Source organism: Erythranthe guttata, chromosome 11 (assembly GCF_056151865.1).
Source record: "Erythranthe guttata isolate IM_541 chromosome 11, IM_541, whole genome shotgun sequence".
Lineage (NCBI taxonomy): Eukaryota > Viridiplantae > Streptophyta > Magnoliopsida > Lamiales > Phrymaceae > Erythranthe > Erythranthe guttata.
Window position 1 is genome coordinate 4,165,298 of NC_142543.1, and position 18,527 is coordinate 4,183,824.

The 18,527-nt window shown below is 29.1% G+C and overlaps 1 protein-coding gene and 1 pseudogene across 1 annotated transcript; both read left to right on the forward strand.

Moving 5' to 3' along the window:
* Positions 1-1,693: 1,693 nt before the first annotated feature.
* On the forward strand, positions 1,694-4,864 carry LOC105971007 (flavonoid 3',5'-methyltransferase-like). The gene is made up of 5 exons (XM_088825269.1): positions 1,694-2,021; positions 2,739-2,824; positions 2,940-3,084; positions 3,191-3,322; positions 4,337-4,864. The coding sequence occupies exons 1-5, from the start codon at positions 1,971-1,973 to the stop codon at positions 4,634-4,636; spliced, it is 714 nt and encodes a 237-aa protein (XP_088681395.1). The 5' UTR covers positions 1,694-1,970; the 3' UTR covers positions 4,637-4,864.
* Positions 4,865-17,164: 12,300 nt separating this feature from the next.
* Positions 17,165-18,527, forward strand: LOC148766816 (uncharacterized; annotated as a pseudogene).

Here is an 18,527-nt window from a genome sequence, read left to right on the forward strand (position 1 = left end):
ATGTTATGCATATATTTTCTTTTTTCATATATTTATATATTTAATTAACCGAACAAAATTAAAAAAATAAAATAATGCAGAATCTGTATATATATATCATTGGATACATATTATTAAACAAACTGTGGATTGTGGAAGAGTGAAGGAGTTTGGTCAATGTGAAAGAGACAGATAAATTTTGGACAAGAATATGAATCTTAAACACTATTAAAGGACTTCAATTAATTTGGAATAAGACACCGATTCACAATTATAGATACCAATTTTACTTTGTCTTTATTTATTTATTTATTTTTTTAATTTTATTTTATTTAAATGTAATAACAAAGTTTTTTGCCCTTAACCCTTATAAGTACTAGCATTTTTCCTCGTGCGATGCACGGGATAGCATTTCAATATTTAAATGGTGTTTGCAAAAAATAATTAAAATTTAAAATGTTTGTAAGATATCGTAAAAATTAGATAAGAAAATTATGCGGGAATTTTAATGTTTTTCGAAATAAAAGAAATATTTGAAATGATTCAAAGCGACATAAACAATTACTTAGGATTGAACCATAGTAAGTTCAAACTTGAATAAAATAAACTTTTTCATGATTAATAGAATGACTCAATCTTTATTAGACTCGCAATTAACTAGGCTCGATTCGAATCAACCTATCGGGCTTTGACTAGGCCCAAATCAGTTGGCGATTCTACTTTGAAGGAAGTTTATACAATCACCAGGGGGTGAAAATCGAATGGATCGCTGGAAAAGTCCTATTTTGCGAAAGTGAAAAATAATTTCAATTATGTTCCCAATTGAAAAGTCGAAAATTAGAATTTCAAAAATTGGAACAAAAAACTTATTAAAAATTTCAGATTGGAATCCGCGGGACTAGGAAATTTCCATTTTCTAATCACCTAAAATATATGATACATATTGAACTTGATATTATAAGTTTAATATTCAGAAGAAAAAAAAATAGAATTTTGAAAATCAAAATCAGATCAGAAAATTGTAATCTCATCTATATTCCAAAACCAATCCACAAAGAATCGAAAATCAAATATTTGAAATTCATAATGAACTTTTTGATTCCCTAACAGAAAATTTCGAATCTGAACCGGCAATTCCATTTTAATTTTCACCCTCATCCCCTTAGCCCGCCAAAGAAGCTATAGCTCCATCACACCAATGAAAGTACAATTAGATATCAACAATCAGGCCCTTTGGGTATAGCTTAACTGGTTCCGGGGGCGATAAGTTGGTACAAAGTTCTAGTATCGAATCCTAGAAGCCGCAGTACAGGAAATTTCAACTCCAATAAGGGTTGGTTTCCTTGTAGGCACCAAGTTCGGGTCCGCTATCCTAACGGGCCGTTGAGTCACCGTGATTTACATTCCTCCGTCAAATACTTGTCGGGCTAAGGGATGGGAGCCCAGGGGTGAGGGGTTTTTCACTTTTGCCTTTTGGTACAAGATATCCGCAATCGGTATAAAAATGACGTTCTTACCCCTATTAAAAAGTATATTATAAAAAATTGCGGATATCAGCCGAAATTTTTAATTTTTTTTTATAATAATAAAGGCAATTAATTAACAAGCACTTTTTATGATTAATAATAAATCCATTGATAATTAAATTGGTAAATAAAAATAAATAACATCAAGTAGGTCATTAGAAATAAGAACTTTCCTGAACGTGCAGTGGGGGTGAAGGAAGAAAAGGACAACAAATCAACCTACCCCCACTACCTAACCATGCAATATTCTGCATGATCAATTTTCTTTTTTCTTTTTTCTTTTTTTTTCTAAATAAAAAAAAAAAGTTTACTTTCAATAATAAGCTGCTACAAGAATTCTATAAATAAGCCATAAGCTGAAGCTATTTTGAGAAGCAAGAAATTCTTTAATTCTTCTCTGCACTTTTTCCAAGATTTAGAGCTTTTATACTTGTTTGAATATTCATTCTCTTTTCTCTTCCGAAGATGAAAGACAAATTCTCATGCACCATTCTCCAGAGCGCAGCTCTCACTAAGGTTTCTTTTCTTCTCTTGTTTGCTTAATTATTTTTATTTTTTTCATAAATTCATTTCATTTATATATATATATATATATATACATGAACACGAAAAAAGTTTGATTAGGGGTTGTAGGGAGGAGATTACCGCGGCCGCCTACGGCTGCCGGATTTTTTTTAAAGAAACTATTTGTTCAGCCACCACCAAATAGTTTCTTTAATTTTTTTTTACAAATTATATTTTTTTTAAAGTATTGTGTTTTTTAAGGATTTTGTTGGACTTGAATTATTTGTTTCACAAATAAAGGATAAATTAATTTAATTAATTAATTAAATTTATAAATTGAATTTCACCAAAAAAAAAAAAAAAAAAAAAAAACCATCCAAAAAGGTGTTTGTAATTATTCATATTTTTGAATTATAGTTAACTAGTGGAGAGTTGACTTGGAACCGCACTTTATACATTTGAATGCAGTGTGACCTTTTTTGAAAAGACTTAAAAGAAGAAAAATTGATAATATTTTCCTTCTATTCTGAATATTCCTCCTGGTTGCAAATTTCTTCATTACCAAATAAAAATAAAAAATATAAAATTAAACTATCAAAACCTAATTTTTTATGTTTTTATTATCTCGCCAAATTATAAATCAAAAATTTATTTTCTTGTTTAATTACGGGTATTTTATTAACATAATTTTATTTTTATTGATTAATAATAATGAATTGTAAATTGCAGTATCTTTTGGAAACAAGCGCCTACCCAAGAGAGCATGAAACACTCAAAGAACTCAGGAACGCCAGTGCTGAGAAATACCAACAGCTGTATGTATACTATTTAATTTACTAAAAAAATTCAATAATATATAAATTCAATAAAAAAAAATTAAATTTCAATATTATAAAAAAAGATTAATTATTTTTTTTATAATATTTATAGGAGTGCGATGAACGTGCCAGCAGATGAAGGCCAATTTATTTCATTACTATTGAAAGTAATGAATGCAAAGAAAACAATTGAAGTTGGAGTTTTCACTGGCTACTCACTTTTGGTCACTGCCCTTGCTCTCCCTCATGATGCCAAAGTAATATTTTTTTTTTATATATTTTAATTAATTAATTAAATTTATTTTTAAATAAAATAATTTTATTTTTTAATTTTAATTTAATTTATTTTTTTAATTATTTTAGATAGTGGCCATTGACCCAGACAGAGAGGCATACGAGACTGGGTTGCCGTACATTGAGAAGGCAGGTGTGGCACATAAAATACAGTTCATTGATTCAGATGCCAAAACAGCTATGAATGGTTTCATTGATAATGTGAGTTCCCTCTTATTTTATTACTTATTTTTTAATTATATATTTAATCGTGTTTTGTTCATAATAAAATAATCAATGATGTTAGTGTTGTTGATTAAATAAATAAATAAATAAAAATTATTGATGTCATTAGGTTGTGGTTGTGGTTGCGGACACGTCGCCTTTGCCATATTTTTACTCAACATAGAACTATCATTCTATGATTTGTTCGACCCTACACCCGGTGATAAACACCGGGTGGGTCTTCTGCTGCCATGTGTCACTTTTTTGTATTTTATAATACATTCCCCGCTAGGGTTTACCTTGAGGGGTTTTAGAAAAATAAAAAAAGGGATACGTGGCAGCAGAAGACCCACCCGGTATTTTTCATCGGGTGTAGGATCGAGGGAGCCATCATTCTATGTTGAATTTTAATTCAAAAAAGTTAATGTATATGTATGTATCTATTTATTTAATTAGAGACGTAAGTCGTTTTATTATATTTATTTAAGTTAATATATAATATAGAAATAACATTGACAAATCAAAATATATTTATTTACGATGTATAATTAGTCAATTTCTCCCTCTTAGAAAAAAAAAATTTATTTTCTTAAATTATGAGTACCGTGTCTGTTTTACTAAAAAAATGTAAATTACAACTACCTTCCTGAAGTCAAGTCAAATACAAGAAAACAATCATTATTTTTTTTTAGAAATTACATCGAGTCATCTGAAGTTTGTAATATTTTTGCACCCAACACCCTAAAAAAAGATGTTAATGTAAGAAATTGAAAATTTTCAAGGATTGAATGTAATTATGAAAAAAAATATATTTTTTTGTAAATAGACATTATATAGGGGCAATTGTAATTATTTAGCCAATTCGCTTACATTAAGAATCGGCTTTGCCCTAAACATGATATTTATGAAAATAAATAAATACGAGCAATTAATTATTTAATTACTTATTTTTAAGGCTAGCAAATCTTAATGATATATAAAATTGATATTGTGAAATAAATAAATGTATAGGGAGAAGAAGGGACATTTGATTTTGCATTCGTGGATGCTGACAAAGAGAACTACGTCAACTACCACGAGCAACTCTTGAAGCTGGTCAAGCTTGGAGGAATTATAGCCTACGACAACACCCTGTGGTCCGGCACCGTGGCATTGGTCGACGAAGAGTTGAGCCAGGAGTGGATCGATCGTATTGGGGAGCATCGCATAAATCTCAGGAAGTTGAACACTTTCTTGGCCGCCGATTCTCGTATTGAGTTGGCTCACCTTTCCATCGGCGATGGGCTCACACTCTGCAGGCGCGTTAAATAAATTAATATTAATCATTAATTAATATTATACAAAATTGTTTTTCTTTTATTATACTATTTATATTTGTGTTTCTAAATAAGCGTGCTCTCATGGGATATTGGGATGGTTGTTTGAGTTTTCTTTGTTCTTTTTTTTCTTTTTTCTTTGATGCAATGTTGATTAAAGTTTTAATGTTACTGTATTTTATTATGGGATTACTTTGATTCAATGAATTTAATTTCTGAGTTATTATGTTTTTCTTTGCTCCATAATTAATTGCATTCTCTATTTGAAGAACAATATTGCTATGCACACTCATATACTATTGTTATTATTTTTTAGCAAATTGATTTGGGTCTTTCTAGGGTGAGATCACCTGTGTTCTAAACTTATATGAGATATGTATTAATTACTATTAACTTTTTAAGATTATATGAAAATAACATGACTTATGTTCTAAAAAATGAAGTACTTTACCAAATTATCATTCGATTATTTTTTTATTGAATTAATATAAAATTGATTAACATTGAATTGTCTAATTTACCCCCTACTATATTTTAATTAAATAATTAATGTAAATTCATTGTGACCGAGTTTTATTTGATAAATAATCGAAAAAAATGAATTCATTAGGGATAGAACTTGTGACATCTTATTATGATATATTTTACCATAATTGTATAAATAATGTTAATTAAAATATTAATAGCAACATTCATTATTATTAAATGATATTAAATAAATTATTAACAAATTTAATATAATGAAGTTTGAAAAATATAAAGAATTGCAGTTCAATACGCCAAACATCTATCATTAACTATATATTATTAGAATTATTAATAAACTCCACCATTTAAAAATATAAAGAATGCTCAATTAAATATAAAAAAATGCACAACTTAATTCAAACTCACTTATGTTATTAAATCGATAGTGTGACAAATCCAAATAAAAAATAAAATAATATGTTTATTAGAAGAAGAAAAAATCTTAACTCATTCCAATTAGTAGTTTTCTTACTTTAAAATAAAATTATATACTACAAATAATATATTGTGAATTTTCTTTTAATATTTAATTTAATCAAATAGTAAGATTTGAATCGATTAAGTTCAAATCCTTTCAATTAATAAACATTATTCAAATATTTGAATCGGTTGCTTAACTATTGATATAACGTGTTACATAATTGATTTAACTATTTATAAGTAATGTCTAATATCTTTTTAATTCAGTTTTGTCATAAAAAATAATAAATTTAATTCCTAACACATGTAAGAACCTAATCGTAAATCGTAATATTTTATCAAAGCGTAATATTTGAACCAATTAAGCTCATGTCCTTTCAATTCGTAAACATTATTCAAATATTTGAATCGATTAATTAGCGCGCTCAACTATTGACAAGAACGTCTTAATCAAATTAACTATTATTAATTAAAGTGTAATACATTTTTAATTCAATTTTATCATAAAAAATAATTCCTAAATTACGTAAGAATCAAATCATAAGATTAATTAAAGCGTATGACTTGAATCAATTAAGCGCAAATCCTTTTAATTTGTAAATATTATTCAAAAATTTGAATCGATTAAGTTCAACCACTGACAAGAACGTATTAATCGAGTTAACTATTTATCATTAAAGTCTACTATCCTTTTAATTCAATTTTAACCAAATAATAATAATTTAATTCGTAAAATTGAAAGAATCAAATCGTAAATCGTAAGATTTAATCTAACCATGAACCGATTAAATCTTACGATTTTTACGAATTAAATTTTATTATTTTTTATGATAAAATTCAATAAAAAAAAGATACTAAACTTTAACTATACATAGTTTATAAATTATTGAGTTTAACCGATTCAAATATTTGAATATTGTCTACGAAGAAATGTGTTGAGCTTAATCGATCAAATCTTTGAATATTATTTCTGAATTGAAAGCACATGAGTTTAATTGATTCAAATATTACGATTTAATTAAATCTTACAATTTACGATTCAATTCAAACTTCAAATTATTTCGATTTCATTTTTTAATTACACGAGTTGATCAACATTTTCTTAGATTTTTAAATTATATTATATAAAGATTTGTTAGTATGGAATATTTTAATATATAATAATAATTATATGAGAATTAATAATTTATTTAACATTATTTATATAAGTTTTATAACTATTATAAATTGTAGTTTTGTGATATATATCCGTATTGTTAATTTGTTGTCAATTATGTGTTGTGTCTTAATGGTAAGTATTCTTGTATATTTTTAGATGGTCACAAGTTCGAATTCAGGTTGATGCAATATAGAATGGGTGGTTTAATTTTTATGAATAATGATATAGTTTTAAAATTGCATTAAAATAGAGAGGGTAAAATTGACATTTCATTAATAATGTATAATGGCCGATTTTTTTAAAATAATAATTATACAAAGGGTATTTGCTACAATACATAAATGAAGAAAAAATAGGTTTTTTTGCTGGGACACGTGTCGCAATTTGAAGGGGTATCTCTTAAAATTTTAGAAAACAGGATCTCATGGTAGAAACACCCAATTGATTTTTCATGTATAAATTTGGTTTTTTTTTTGTTTTTTTTTTTTTTTTTTTTTTGTTTTTTAAATTACATTACCACCCTTGGAAGGCATTTTTTTTATTAGTCTAGACATCTGTGAATTTTTAAATCATTGCCAACTGCACCCATTCTTTTCTCTCATTTTCCTGTAATTATAAAATCAGCCTTAACATTTTCAGATAATCACATTTCCACCCCTCATAATCATTTTTTATTATTATATTACCTTGTATTTTTTAAAATATTGCTTGTTGCACTCATTCTTTTCCTCCCATTCTCTTTTAATTACAAATTCAGCCCTAACATTTCCGTATTATTACATTTACACCCCTTGCAAGCCCTTTTTATTATTACATTATACACCTGACAATATTAAAAATACTATCTGCACCACCCATTTTACTGTAATTATAAAATCAGCCATAACATTTTCGGATAATTACATTTCCATCCATTGCAACCCCTTTATATTATTATATAATACACCTGATACTTTGTAAAATATTTCTTTGCATCACCCATTCTTTCGTCCCATTTACTTCTAATTACAAATCAACCCAAATAGTTTTTGATAATTACATTTCCACCCCTTACAAGCCCTTTTTATTATTATATTATACACATGACAATATTTAACATGCTGCTTGCACCACCCATTATTTCCTTCCATTTTACTGTAATTATAAAATCAGCCCTCACATTTTCAGATAATTACATTTCCACCCCCTTGCAAGCCCTTTATATTATAATATACACCTGACACTTTGTAAGATATTGCTTTGCTGCACCCATTCTTTCCTCCCATTTTCCTCATATTACAAAATATGTGCCAACATTTTCGAATAATTACATTTCCACCCCTTGCAACCCCTTCTTATTATTATATTATACACCTGACACTTTGTAAAATATTTCTTTGCTGCACTCATTCTTTCCTCCCATTTTCTTTTAATTACAAAACCAGCCTTAACATTTTTTGATAATTACATTTCCACCCCTCGCAAGCCCTTTTTATTATTATATTATACACATGACAATATTTAAAATACTGCTTGCACCACCCCTTTCAAGCCCTTGAAGCGTGTCTTCATTCAAAAAAAGAATAATATAATTGCAGCAGTTTTACCTCTAACAGAGCTTGCAGAGAGGAGTAAAAGAAGAAATGTGTAAATTATAATTACATCACTTTTCAACGTAGCGAGTTGGCATTTTGGCGGCGATTTCATCGAGGATAGAGTTAAAGACTGTTGGATCGTTGAGTGAAACGTGACGGGATTCCATGCAACAAATACAAATGTTATATTTTTTGGGTCATTTTGTAAATACAATTATATACCACCGCAATTGTAAAACATAGTTTGTTGGGTCAAGGTACAATTTTGTCTTCCACTAGTTTGTCTTGTACATATTAAAATTTATTTACATAATTGACCACACCTTAAAAAAATTATTGCCATAACCAATTTAAAGCTGCACATGCAACATAAGGAAAAAACAAAAAAACCCAAAGCTACATTATTCAATGGGCCCACCACCAACAATATTGGTAACATAACACCAATACACATTTTTCTTTTGTACCATGCAACTCTTATCTGTTGTAGTGTGAATATAACAACAAATGCATATTGACAAATATCTTATGAATATTACACAACCCGTGAATCTGTTTGAAATTGACCGGTAGCTCCAAAATAACATAATATTAATTGTCCCACTTACGTAGGCGAGACTGTGTAATTCATAGTTGATGCACAATCGGGAAAGTACGAAATTTCCCTCACTTGATGCATAAATTACAAGAAAACTAAGTTGATAAGGGTTAAGCTATAAATAAAGACCGATGGAGGTCAAAATTAACCACCACCAACATCGGCTCTTCTCGAACACCTTCCCCAATCTCGTCGGCAAATTGCTCCGTTCACCTGAAATTCTGGAGCTTGAGTCCCGGGGAGACTCTCCGACGCTCAAGTTAATTGGGGAAATAGCTCAAGAAAGAGTAAAATAATAAGAAAAATGATGTGAGATTTGTGATTTGATCACGTGATTCAGTGTGTAGGAGTGTGTATTGTGTGTAAATAAAACGTACCTCTTATGGAGGAGAATGTGATGTATTTATAAGTCATACATATCTTTAAGGGTTGACCTAATTATGTACCCATTAAGCATAACTAGTAATTGTACCCGTGCGATGCACGGGACAACAAATTGCATTGTTTTGATGTTGTAAGAATATGATCAAAATTCTATTATACTGGAACATTATTAAGTATACTACACACAAAAAAAAGGACATAACTTTACTGTTGAATAATTTTCTAAATGAATTGAATCAGCTAATACCAGTAGATTGAAAATTTAAACCAGGAAAAAAATCATCAATTATGTCTTTCATGTTGAGCTTAAAAGTAATTAGATTTAAGAACTAAGTTAACATAATCAAAACTGAACTATCGACAACATACCATCGTAAAAGGCCATCTATACATCTTGCATCGGAACTAAGCCCTTCTCCACTGCCTCATTTTAAGGCTGTTTTGCCACTGGAATTAACAATTGGAAAATTAAGAAACAAAAATAAATTCAAACAATAAATTAAATATCACATACAAACAATAAGTCTTGAAGGTCGACTTCCAATAGCTTGTGGCTCCGCCCATTTTTGGTTAATTTTCTCAAATCATCCCTTTTAATAACATGTCCAATAACATATAAAATGAAATAATTTATACATAAAATTTGAAAACTTTGGTATAAATTAATGAAACACATACTTTAACAAAATGAAATTACCTATAAGCCATGATGGAAAAAGATGTAAACTAATTGCCAGACAGTCAATAGGATGAAGAAGAAGATAAGAAACAAAATCTAAACTCGGGTTACCAAAAGAAGATGCCTTAGGTAGGGAAGAAATAAAATTCAAATGTTGCAGACATTCTGTAAAACGATGTCACAAAATCCGCTAGGGATGAAAATTAGATTTATTTACCATTTTCTGTAAAAATTGAAAATCAGATTATTATAAATAATATCTAGGAGAAATTGATGAAAATCGATAATAATATTTAAAATAATAAAAATCTGATAAAAATCGAAAATAAAATTTAAAATAATAGTTAGGAGATAAAAATTTGATAAAAAATCGAAAATAATATTTCAAATAATGTTAATGAGATAAAAGTTGATAAAATATGAAAATAATAATTAGAATAATATTTAGGAGATAAAATATGATTAAAATCATTCCGTAATAACTCCAATTCCACATTCATACCACTCCTCGGTATTATATTGAACCATATAGGTTTCCTTGATTGCTTCAAGCGTATATTGACCAAACTGATGAATTGTATTATAAAGATGTTTAGGTATGTTTCTACATAAATAATCTTTAGCGCATATAAGATCCTTTCCAATTAATAGTTTGATTAAGTTAGGTGTCTCAGAAAAAAGTTGAAAATTATATTTAAAATTATAGTTAGGAGATATAAATTTGATAAAATTAAAGAAAATATGATTTATAATAATATTTAGGAGATAAAAATTTGATAAAAATAAAAAATAATATTAAGGAAATAAAAATCTGATAAAAATAAAAAATAATATTTAAAAAAATATTTAGTGGATACAAATATGATAAAATTCGAAAATAATATTTAAAATAATATTAAGGAGATAAAAATTTGATAAAAATTGAAAAAAAATTAGAAATATGACATTAGGGTTTCTTAGTGTTGCCCTAGCGTTTCTTTCTTCTATATATAAGATATCTAGGAGATAAAAAATTGATGAAAATCGATAATAATATTTAAAATAATATTTAGGAGATAAAAATTTGATAAAAAATCAAAAAATAATATTTAGGAGATAAAAATCTGATAAAAATCGAAAATAAAACTTAAAATAATAGTTAGGAAATAAAAATTTGATAAAAATCGAAAATAATATTTCAAATAATGTTAATGAGATAAAAGTTGATAAAAATACGAAAATAATAATTAGAATAATATTTAGGAGATAAAATATGATTAAAATCAAAATTATTATTTAAAATAATATTTAGGAGATAAAAATTTGATAAAAATCGAAAATAATATTTAGGAGACAATAATCTGATAAAAAACAAAATTAATATTTAGGAGATAAAAAACTAATAAAAACATGATAAAACTCGAAAAAAATATTTAAAATATTATTTAGGAGATATAAATTTGATAAAATTCGAAAATAATATTTAGGAGATAAAAATCTGCTAAAAGTTGAAAATTATATTTAAAATTATAGTTAGGAGATATAAATTTGATAAAATTAAAAAAAATACTATTTATAATAATATTTAGGAGATAAAAATTTGATAAAAATAAAAATAATATTTAGGAGACAAAAATCTGATAAAAATAAAAAAATAATATTTAAAATAATATTTAGGGGATACAAATACGATAAAATTCGAAAATAATATTTAAAATAATATTAAGGAGATAAAAATTTGATAAAAATTAAAAAAAAATTACAAATATGACATTAGGTTTTCTTAGGGTTGCGCTAGCGTTTCTTTCTTTTATATATAAGATATATAAGATATCTAGGAGATAAAAAATTGATGAAAATCGATAATAATATTTAAAATAATATTTAGGAGATAAAAATTTGATAAAAAATCAAAAAATAATATTTAGGAGATAAAAATCTGATAAAAATCGAAAATAAAATTTAAAATAATAGTTAGGAAATAAAAAGTTGATAAAATATGAAAATAATAATTAGAATAATATTTAGGAGATAAAATATTATTAAAATCAAAATTATTATTTAAAATAATATTTTGGAGATAAAAATTTGATAAAAATCGAAAATAATATTTAGGAGACAATAATTTGATAAAAAACGAAAATAATATTTAGGAGATAAAAATTTGATAAAAAATAAAAAAAAAATATTTATGAGATAAAAATCTGATAAAAATCGAAAATAAAATTTAAAATAATAATTAGGAAATAAAAATTTGATAAAAATCGAAAATAATATTTCAAATAATGTTAATGAGATAAAAGTTGATAAAATACAAAAATAATAATTAGAATAATATTTAGGACATAAAATATGATTAAAATCAAAACTATTATTTAAAATAATATTTAGAAGATAAAAATTTGATAAAAATCGAAAATAATATTTAGGAGAAAATAATCTGATAAAAAACAAAATTAATATTTAGGAGATAAAAAACTTATAAAAACATGATAAAACTCGAAAAAAATATTTAAAATATTATTTAGGAGATATATATATTTGATAAAATTCGAAAATAATATTTAGGAGATAAAAATCTGCTAAAAGTTGAAAATTATATTTAAAATTATAGTTAGGAGATATAAATTTGATAAAATAAAAAAAAATATTATTTATAATAATATTTAGGAGATAAAAATTTGATAAAAATAAAAAATAATATTTAGGAGACAAAAATCTGATAAAAATAAAAAATAATATTTAAAATAATATTTAGGGGATATAAATATGATAAAATTCGAAAATAATATTTAAAATAATATTAATTACAAATATGACATTAGGGTTTCTTAGGGTTGTCCTAGCGTTTCTTTCTTTAATATATAAGATATTTTTAGACCCCGGTCTACCAATGGACTCAAACCCAAATGTTTATACGAGCCGATAGTTTGCCAAATCGACCCCCAATCAATTATAGACATGGTCAAGATTAATTTAATGTGTTTTCTTCGAATTTCTAATAACGAATAATTTTTTTTTTCGTCTTGTTTTGTCTTTGGACAAAGTTGTTGGAGTGTTCAAGGAATAATGTTATAAATTTCAATATATATTAACTAAATTAATCATTTTTAGAGGAATACTTTCATTTGTTTTGGTTCATATATCATCATTGATTAAGACAAGTAACAAACCTTTCTTTTAATTAAAAGAAAAAAGAAAAAAAAAAGAAAAGAAAAGAAAAAAGACAAGTAGCAAACTTAATTTTTAATTCATGACTTGTCCCAATAATAGATAAGTAATTGGCTAATTGCTAAGTAAGTCCTATTTTGTGGATTACATATTCTAGAGGGGCAACTAAGTGATGTGATTTCTCTACAAAAAAAAACATGTTCTAATTGATGTGATATGTAGACACATAAGGCTTTTTCAACAACCACTCTTGTGTAAAAAAAATCTTTTAACATATTTTTTCTTTTCCATTTTGTTTATTTAAAATTAAAATGATTTGAATAATAAAAGTTAAAAGAGTTATTTTTTTTTTATATTTTTATATTTTATTAAGTGACTAATCTATATTGATTTATATATATTTTTAAATAAATAAAATTATTATTATTATTATTCTTTCCTTCTTTTCTAATTTCCAAACAAACATGCATAATAAGCAATTTCATCTACAATTGCAAATATCCCCAACTTGTTGCATAAGCAAATCATAGTCCTTTTTTAATAAATATATTTTGGCATAAATAAAGAATGTCCCACTAACATGCATGATAGTAATTGTTACTTGTAAATTGTAATTGTCAATGACCCACCCAACCCGCAACACGCACACACCACATTATATTGTTGTATAATTATATATATGGTATTTGAGATGCTACACCTAATGAAATGTATCGGACAATTATTAATCGTTGATGTGGTGAAATAATTTTCCAGTAAACACACATACACATGAGTGTGTGCATTTATATGCAAATCTACGATTACTAATCACCCGAAATATTTCACCTGATGTAGCATCAAATAAACCATGTACATGTCTTCTCATTCCTTATGTTTTTGGCATAATTCAGAAACTATCGAACTAACATATAACCAATTTCACTTGCAATTGCAAATATCTTTATAGTATCATTATTTTTTATGTTCCCATCAAATATGCATAATTAGCAATTTCATTGCAATTGCAAATATGCCTAACTTGTTGTATAAGCAAACCCTGGTACATTTTTTTTTGGCATAAATAAGGAACTAAAATGCTGATAATAAATGTTACTTGTACTTGTAAAATATCCTCATATTGTTGTACTAATTAAGCAAATCTCACTCCTTTTGTTTTTGGCATAAATCAAGAATTATCCAACTATAACATATATAATCAATTTTACTTGCAATTGCAAATATCCTTATAATTTCTTTATTTTCTATTTTTCCCATCAAACATGAATAATAAGCAATTTCACCTGAATGATAATGAATGTTACTTGTAATTGTAAATGTTATATGTAATTTCAAATCGAACACTTATTTTGTTTTTGCATAAATCAGGAACTATCTAACTAACATGCAATCAATTTCATTTGCATATACATTTAAATTTTAACACGGAACTCTTTATTTTAATTAAGTAATCGAGGAGTACGCATCTCCTTCTTCGTATCTTAATCTTGTAAAAAAAAGGAGTTATTATACATATCACAAAACTTATTTTGAAAAAGAAGAGATAACTAATGAAATGATGCTTATTTGTTTAATTTCATGAAATCTATTAAAAAAAAGAATAAAAATTAAAGTATACAGTCATCATCAAATTTTAGCATAATTCTAAAAGTTTTCACATGATGACCTAACTTCCACTGAAGTCAATCAACATTGACCATTTTGGCATTCTTATATATAACCACCTACCCCTAAAGTTCATCTAATAAATATTTTTTAATATTTATTTCCTTAAAAATACAATCAATATCCACCCAAAGTGTATGGTATGGTCATGAATTTTCAATTAAAAAGAAAATTATAACCACCCATAATCAATTTGTTTTCTCCACAATTTGGCCAACAAACATTCTTAATCATACTTTTAGCAACTCAAATGTCTTGAATGATAAGGCTTATCCACAAATTAAGAACTGTCCTTTTTCACTTATTTATTTATTGTTTTAAATTTTCTTCCCCACTCATATATTCCCACTTTGATCCAAATATTAATCAATCATGTTATTTTATTACATAAACATTGAGCAACTAAATATACTAAGGAAAAAGTTTGGTTAAAAATGAATACGAGTGTTATCAAACGCACCAAACTTAACACATAGTTTAAACTTTATGCTGCGATGACGGAATCAGTATAGGACTAAGGGGGTCTCCGCCCCTCCAATATTTCTCAAAATTTTATTATTTTATTTAGAAATATATATAAAAAAATCATATATAATAGCATTTATGGTGTTCGTAGAATTATTTTTAATACAATCGGACCCCAAACTTAAAATTCTGACTTCGCGTATAAGTATCGATGAAAACTAGGAAATAATTCATTGAACTTCATAGTGACATCAAAACCCTACGTAAAGAGATAAGGGCAATCTTTGCACTATATATATTTAATTTCTAAATAGATAGTGATAGGGTCCAGTTTGTCAACCCGACCATTTGAGATGGGCCAGGAAGCAAAGGGAACACTCCACAGTGAGAATGGGCCAAGCGGGCCGGATTTTATGGTAACTAAGCCCAACGGACATCGAACAAAGCTCGGCCCAGAGAATAACATATATCCTTTATTGGGTTTTCTTCCAATACACTCAAACGAGGCCCAGTAGAATTGGACGTCGGCAAGAAACAACGGCCCAAGCGAACTAATGAGTGACTAAAGTTATCATAATTAGGATTGGAAGAATCGCGGACATTAGGGGGACTGCGCGATCTCTGCATGAGATTAAGATTAAGAGGAAATCAGATCTTCTATATACGGCCTGAGATCAAGATCGGGCAAATCATGCGAAAAGGGCGGGAATGATGGACGTAATCTGTTCCCTTGATTGCCGGGAAACAATTAGCCTATAAAAACCTTTGTAACAACCATCTTGAAGGAGATCAACACAATAATAAAATAAAAAGCAGTAACATATTAAAAAGTAAGTTATCATTATCAATACACTAGAATTTCCACTAGAGGACCCATAACTAGGGTTCCGGTGGGAATCTTGAAGGTGCGAACTTTCGACTCCTTCAAGTGGCGCCGTCTGTGGGAAACACGAGTCAGAGTTAAGGCGTTGAGTAACACCATGAAGGGAGAAGGCATCACAAAGCGATTGGAAATCGAATTGGGAACAAAAACCCCTCCCACAAAAAAATCGAGAGAAATAATGGACATATCCCCGCAAGAGATCCTCCCGAACAATGCACCTTTGAGCGAGATGCCCGATCGGAATAAGCTAAATAACAAGGAGGTTCACGGGGATAAAACCAAAGAGACTGCTCAAGGTCTCATGGATCTGCTAGATCAGCAGATCGCTCTGGGTATAGAACAACGGAGACTGGCAATGCACAAAGAAGAAGCTCATAAACTCGAAGGCGAATTAAAAGAAGCTCGAGAATACGAGAAGAAAGAAGCGTCAGCCGCGGAAAAAAACATAAGGGAAGAAGAATATTTGATCCATATCGCCGCCCAAAAAGAGAATATCCGGAAGCTCGAACAAGAACGCGAAAATGGCGTTCTACGAATGGAAGATATGAAAAAAGAACTCGCTCAATTGCGAGAACGGAAAACACTTGCCCGGGGGAACATCCATCTATTATGCCGAGAGATGTGCGAATACATGCATATCATTCGGAAGGAAGAGGAGATAGTTTAGTTCCATGGATCAGGATGATGCAGTTAAGGAAGCAAGAAATGCTAGAGAAGTGAGGCAGCCCCATGTTGGTCGATCGACTAATACCGTGGAAGTCGGACCGTTTGCGTGGAACATTTTACAAGACCCGTTGCCATCTACATTCAGCCCTGTAGGTTTTTTCTATGATGGAATAGGTGATCCCTTGGACCACTTGTATCGATTCAAAAGCATAGCAACGCTGCACCTGTATACAGATGGAATAAAATGCCGCGTATTTACTACCACGCTTGTGAAGAATGCTCAACTCTGGTTCAACAGTTTGCCCAGAGAATCCATCACGTCTTTCTAAGATTTTAGCACGAAATTTCTGCGCAACTTTTCAAGTTCAAGGAAACAGCAGAAAACCGCGATGGTCTTATTTAGACTAAGGCAAAAGGAAGGAGAAGATTTGCGCGAATATGTGAAGCGTTTTTCAGCGGAAAAATTGGAGATCCCTGTGACACCTCCCGAAATCCTAGTTAGCGCCTTCTTCCAAGGACTACAAGATGGTGATTTCTTCCGATCATTGGCCAAGAGAAACGCATCAACCTTCGCGGAACTGTTAGAACGCGCAGAAAAATACATCAATTTAGAAGAATGTCGCAAGATAAAAGAAGGAGAATGTTCTAGAGATATGGGAAATATCGAGAAGCGTGCAGGAAATATCGTCTGATTTCTGCATAGAAGTTGCGAACAATATCGATCTAATGCCCGCTCATTGATGGAGATACAAAAAGAGCAGCCAGAGACACATTGCTCCCCTAGTACGAGGAGAAGCAACCAGTTCCATACATCAGGAGGTCCCAAATTTAAAATAAGAGATCCTCGGTTTGATAGGTATACGGAGCTCAATTTACCCAAATCTACTATTCTCGAACGTATAGCTAAGCATCCCAAGCTACGGTGGCCAAGAGGACATGGTGAACCACCACGGGGAACTGCAATCGCAAGCGGGTATTGTCATTTCCACAATGATTATGGTCATGAGACCAATGAGTGCTTCACATTACGGGATGAGTTGGAAAGATTGGTGCGGTTAGGAGCCCTGTCAGAATACGTCATGGAAGAGAATTCTAAAAGAGGAAGAGATAGCGAGAAAAGGCGAAGAAGCGAAGAAGAGGAGGCGGAACCTATAGAAAAAGGGGGTTCATCAGTATGATCATTGGCGGCCCCACGGACGGAGACTCAAACCGAGCACGGCGTTACCACCTTCAAACCATCCGGAAAGTCGAAGTAAATCAGATTAGCGTCAAGGCCCCCCGTTATCTCCTTTGGACCTCAAGATTGCTGCGCCCTAGACACGCCACACGCAGATGCCCTAGTGATAACATCTAACGTCGCCAGTTACGACGTCTCAAGGATCTTTGTGGATAACGGCAGTTCGGTAAATGTTCTATTCTATGATTGTCTACAGTGCATGGACCTTGAAGTGGACATTGTACCGGTATCCACCATGTTATACGGTTTCAATGGAGGATCAGTTCGTCCAATGGGCCAAGTGAAGCTCATAGTGTCCCTAGGAACGGCCCCGCTCGTGAAAATTAAAACAATGAATTTTATGATAGTAGATGCACCTGAGTCTTCATATAATATGATTTTCGGAAGGCCTATGATCAATACCTTCCGAGCGATACCCTCAACGTATCACATGAAGCTGAAGTTTCCCGTAGGGAATGAAGTTGGGGAAGTCATATGA

Excerpts from the sequence above, each read along its gene's own strand:
- LOC105971007 (XM_088825269.1), top strand. The coding sequence starts at position 1,971 with ATGAAAGACAAATTCTCATGCACCATTCTCCAGAGCGCAGCTCTCACT. Across the intron at positions 2,022-2,738 it reads AGAGCGCAGCTCTCACTAAG|TATCTTTTGGAAACAAGCGC; the intron begins GTTTCTTTTCTT and ends TGTAAATTGCAG. Across the intron at positions 3,323-4,336 it reads TGAATGGTTTCATTGATAAT|GGAGAAGAAGGGACATTTGA; the intron begins GTGAGTTCCCTC and ends ATAAATGTATAG.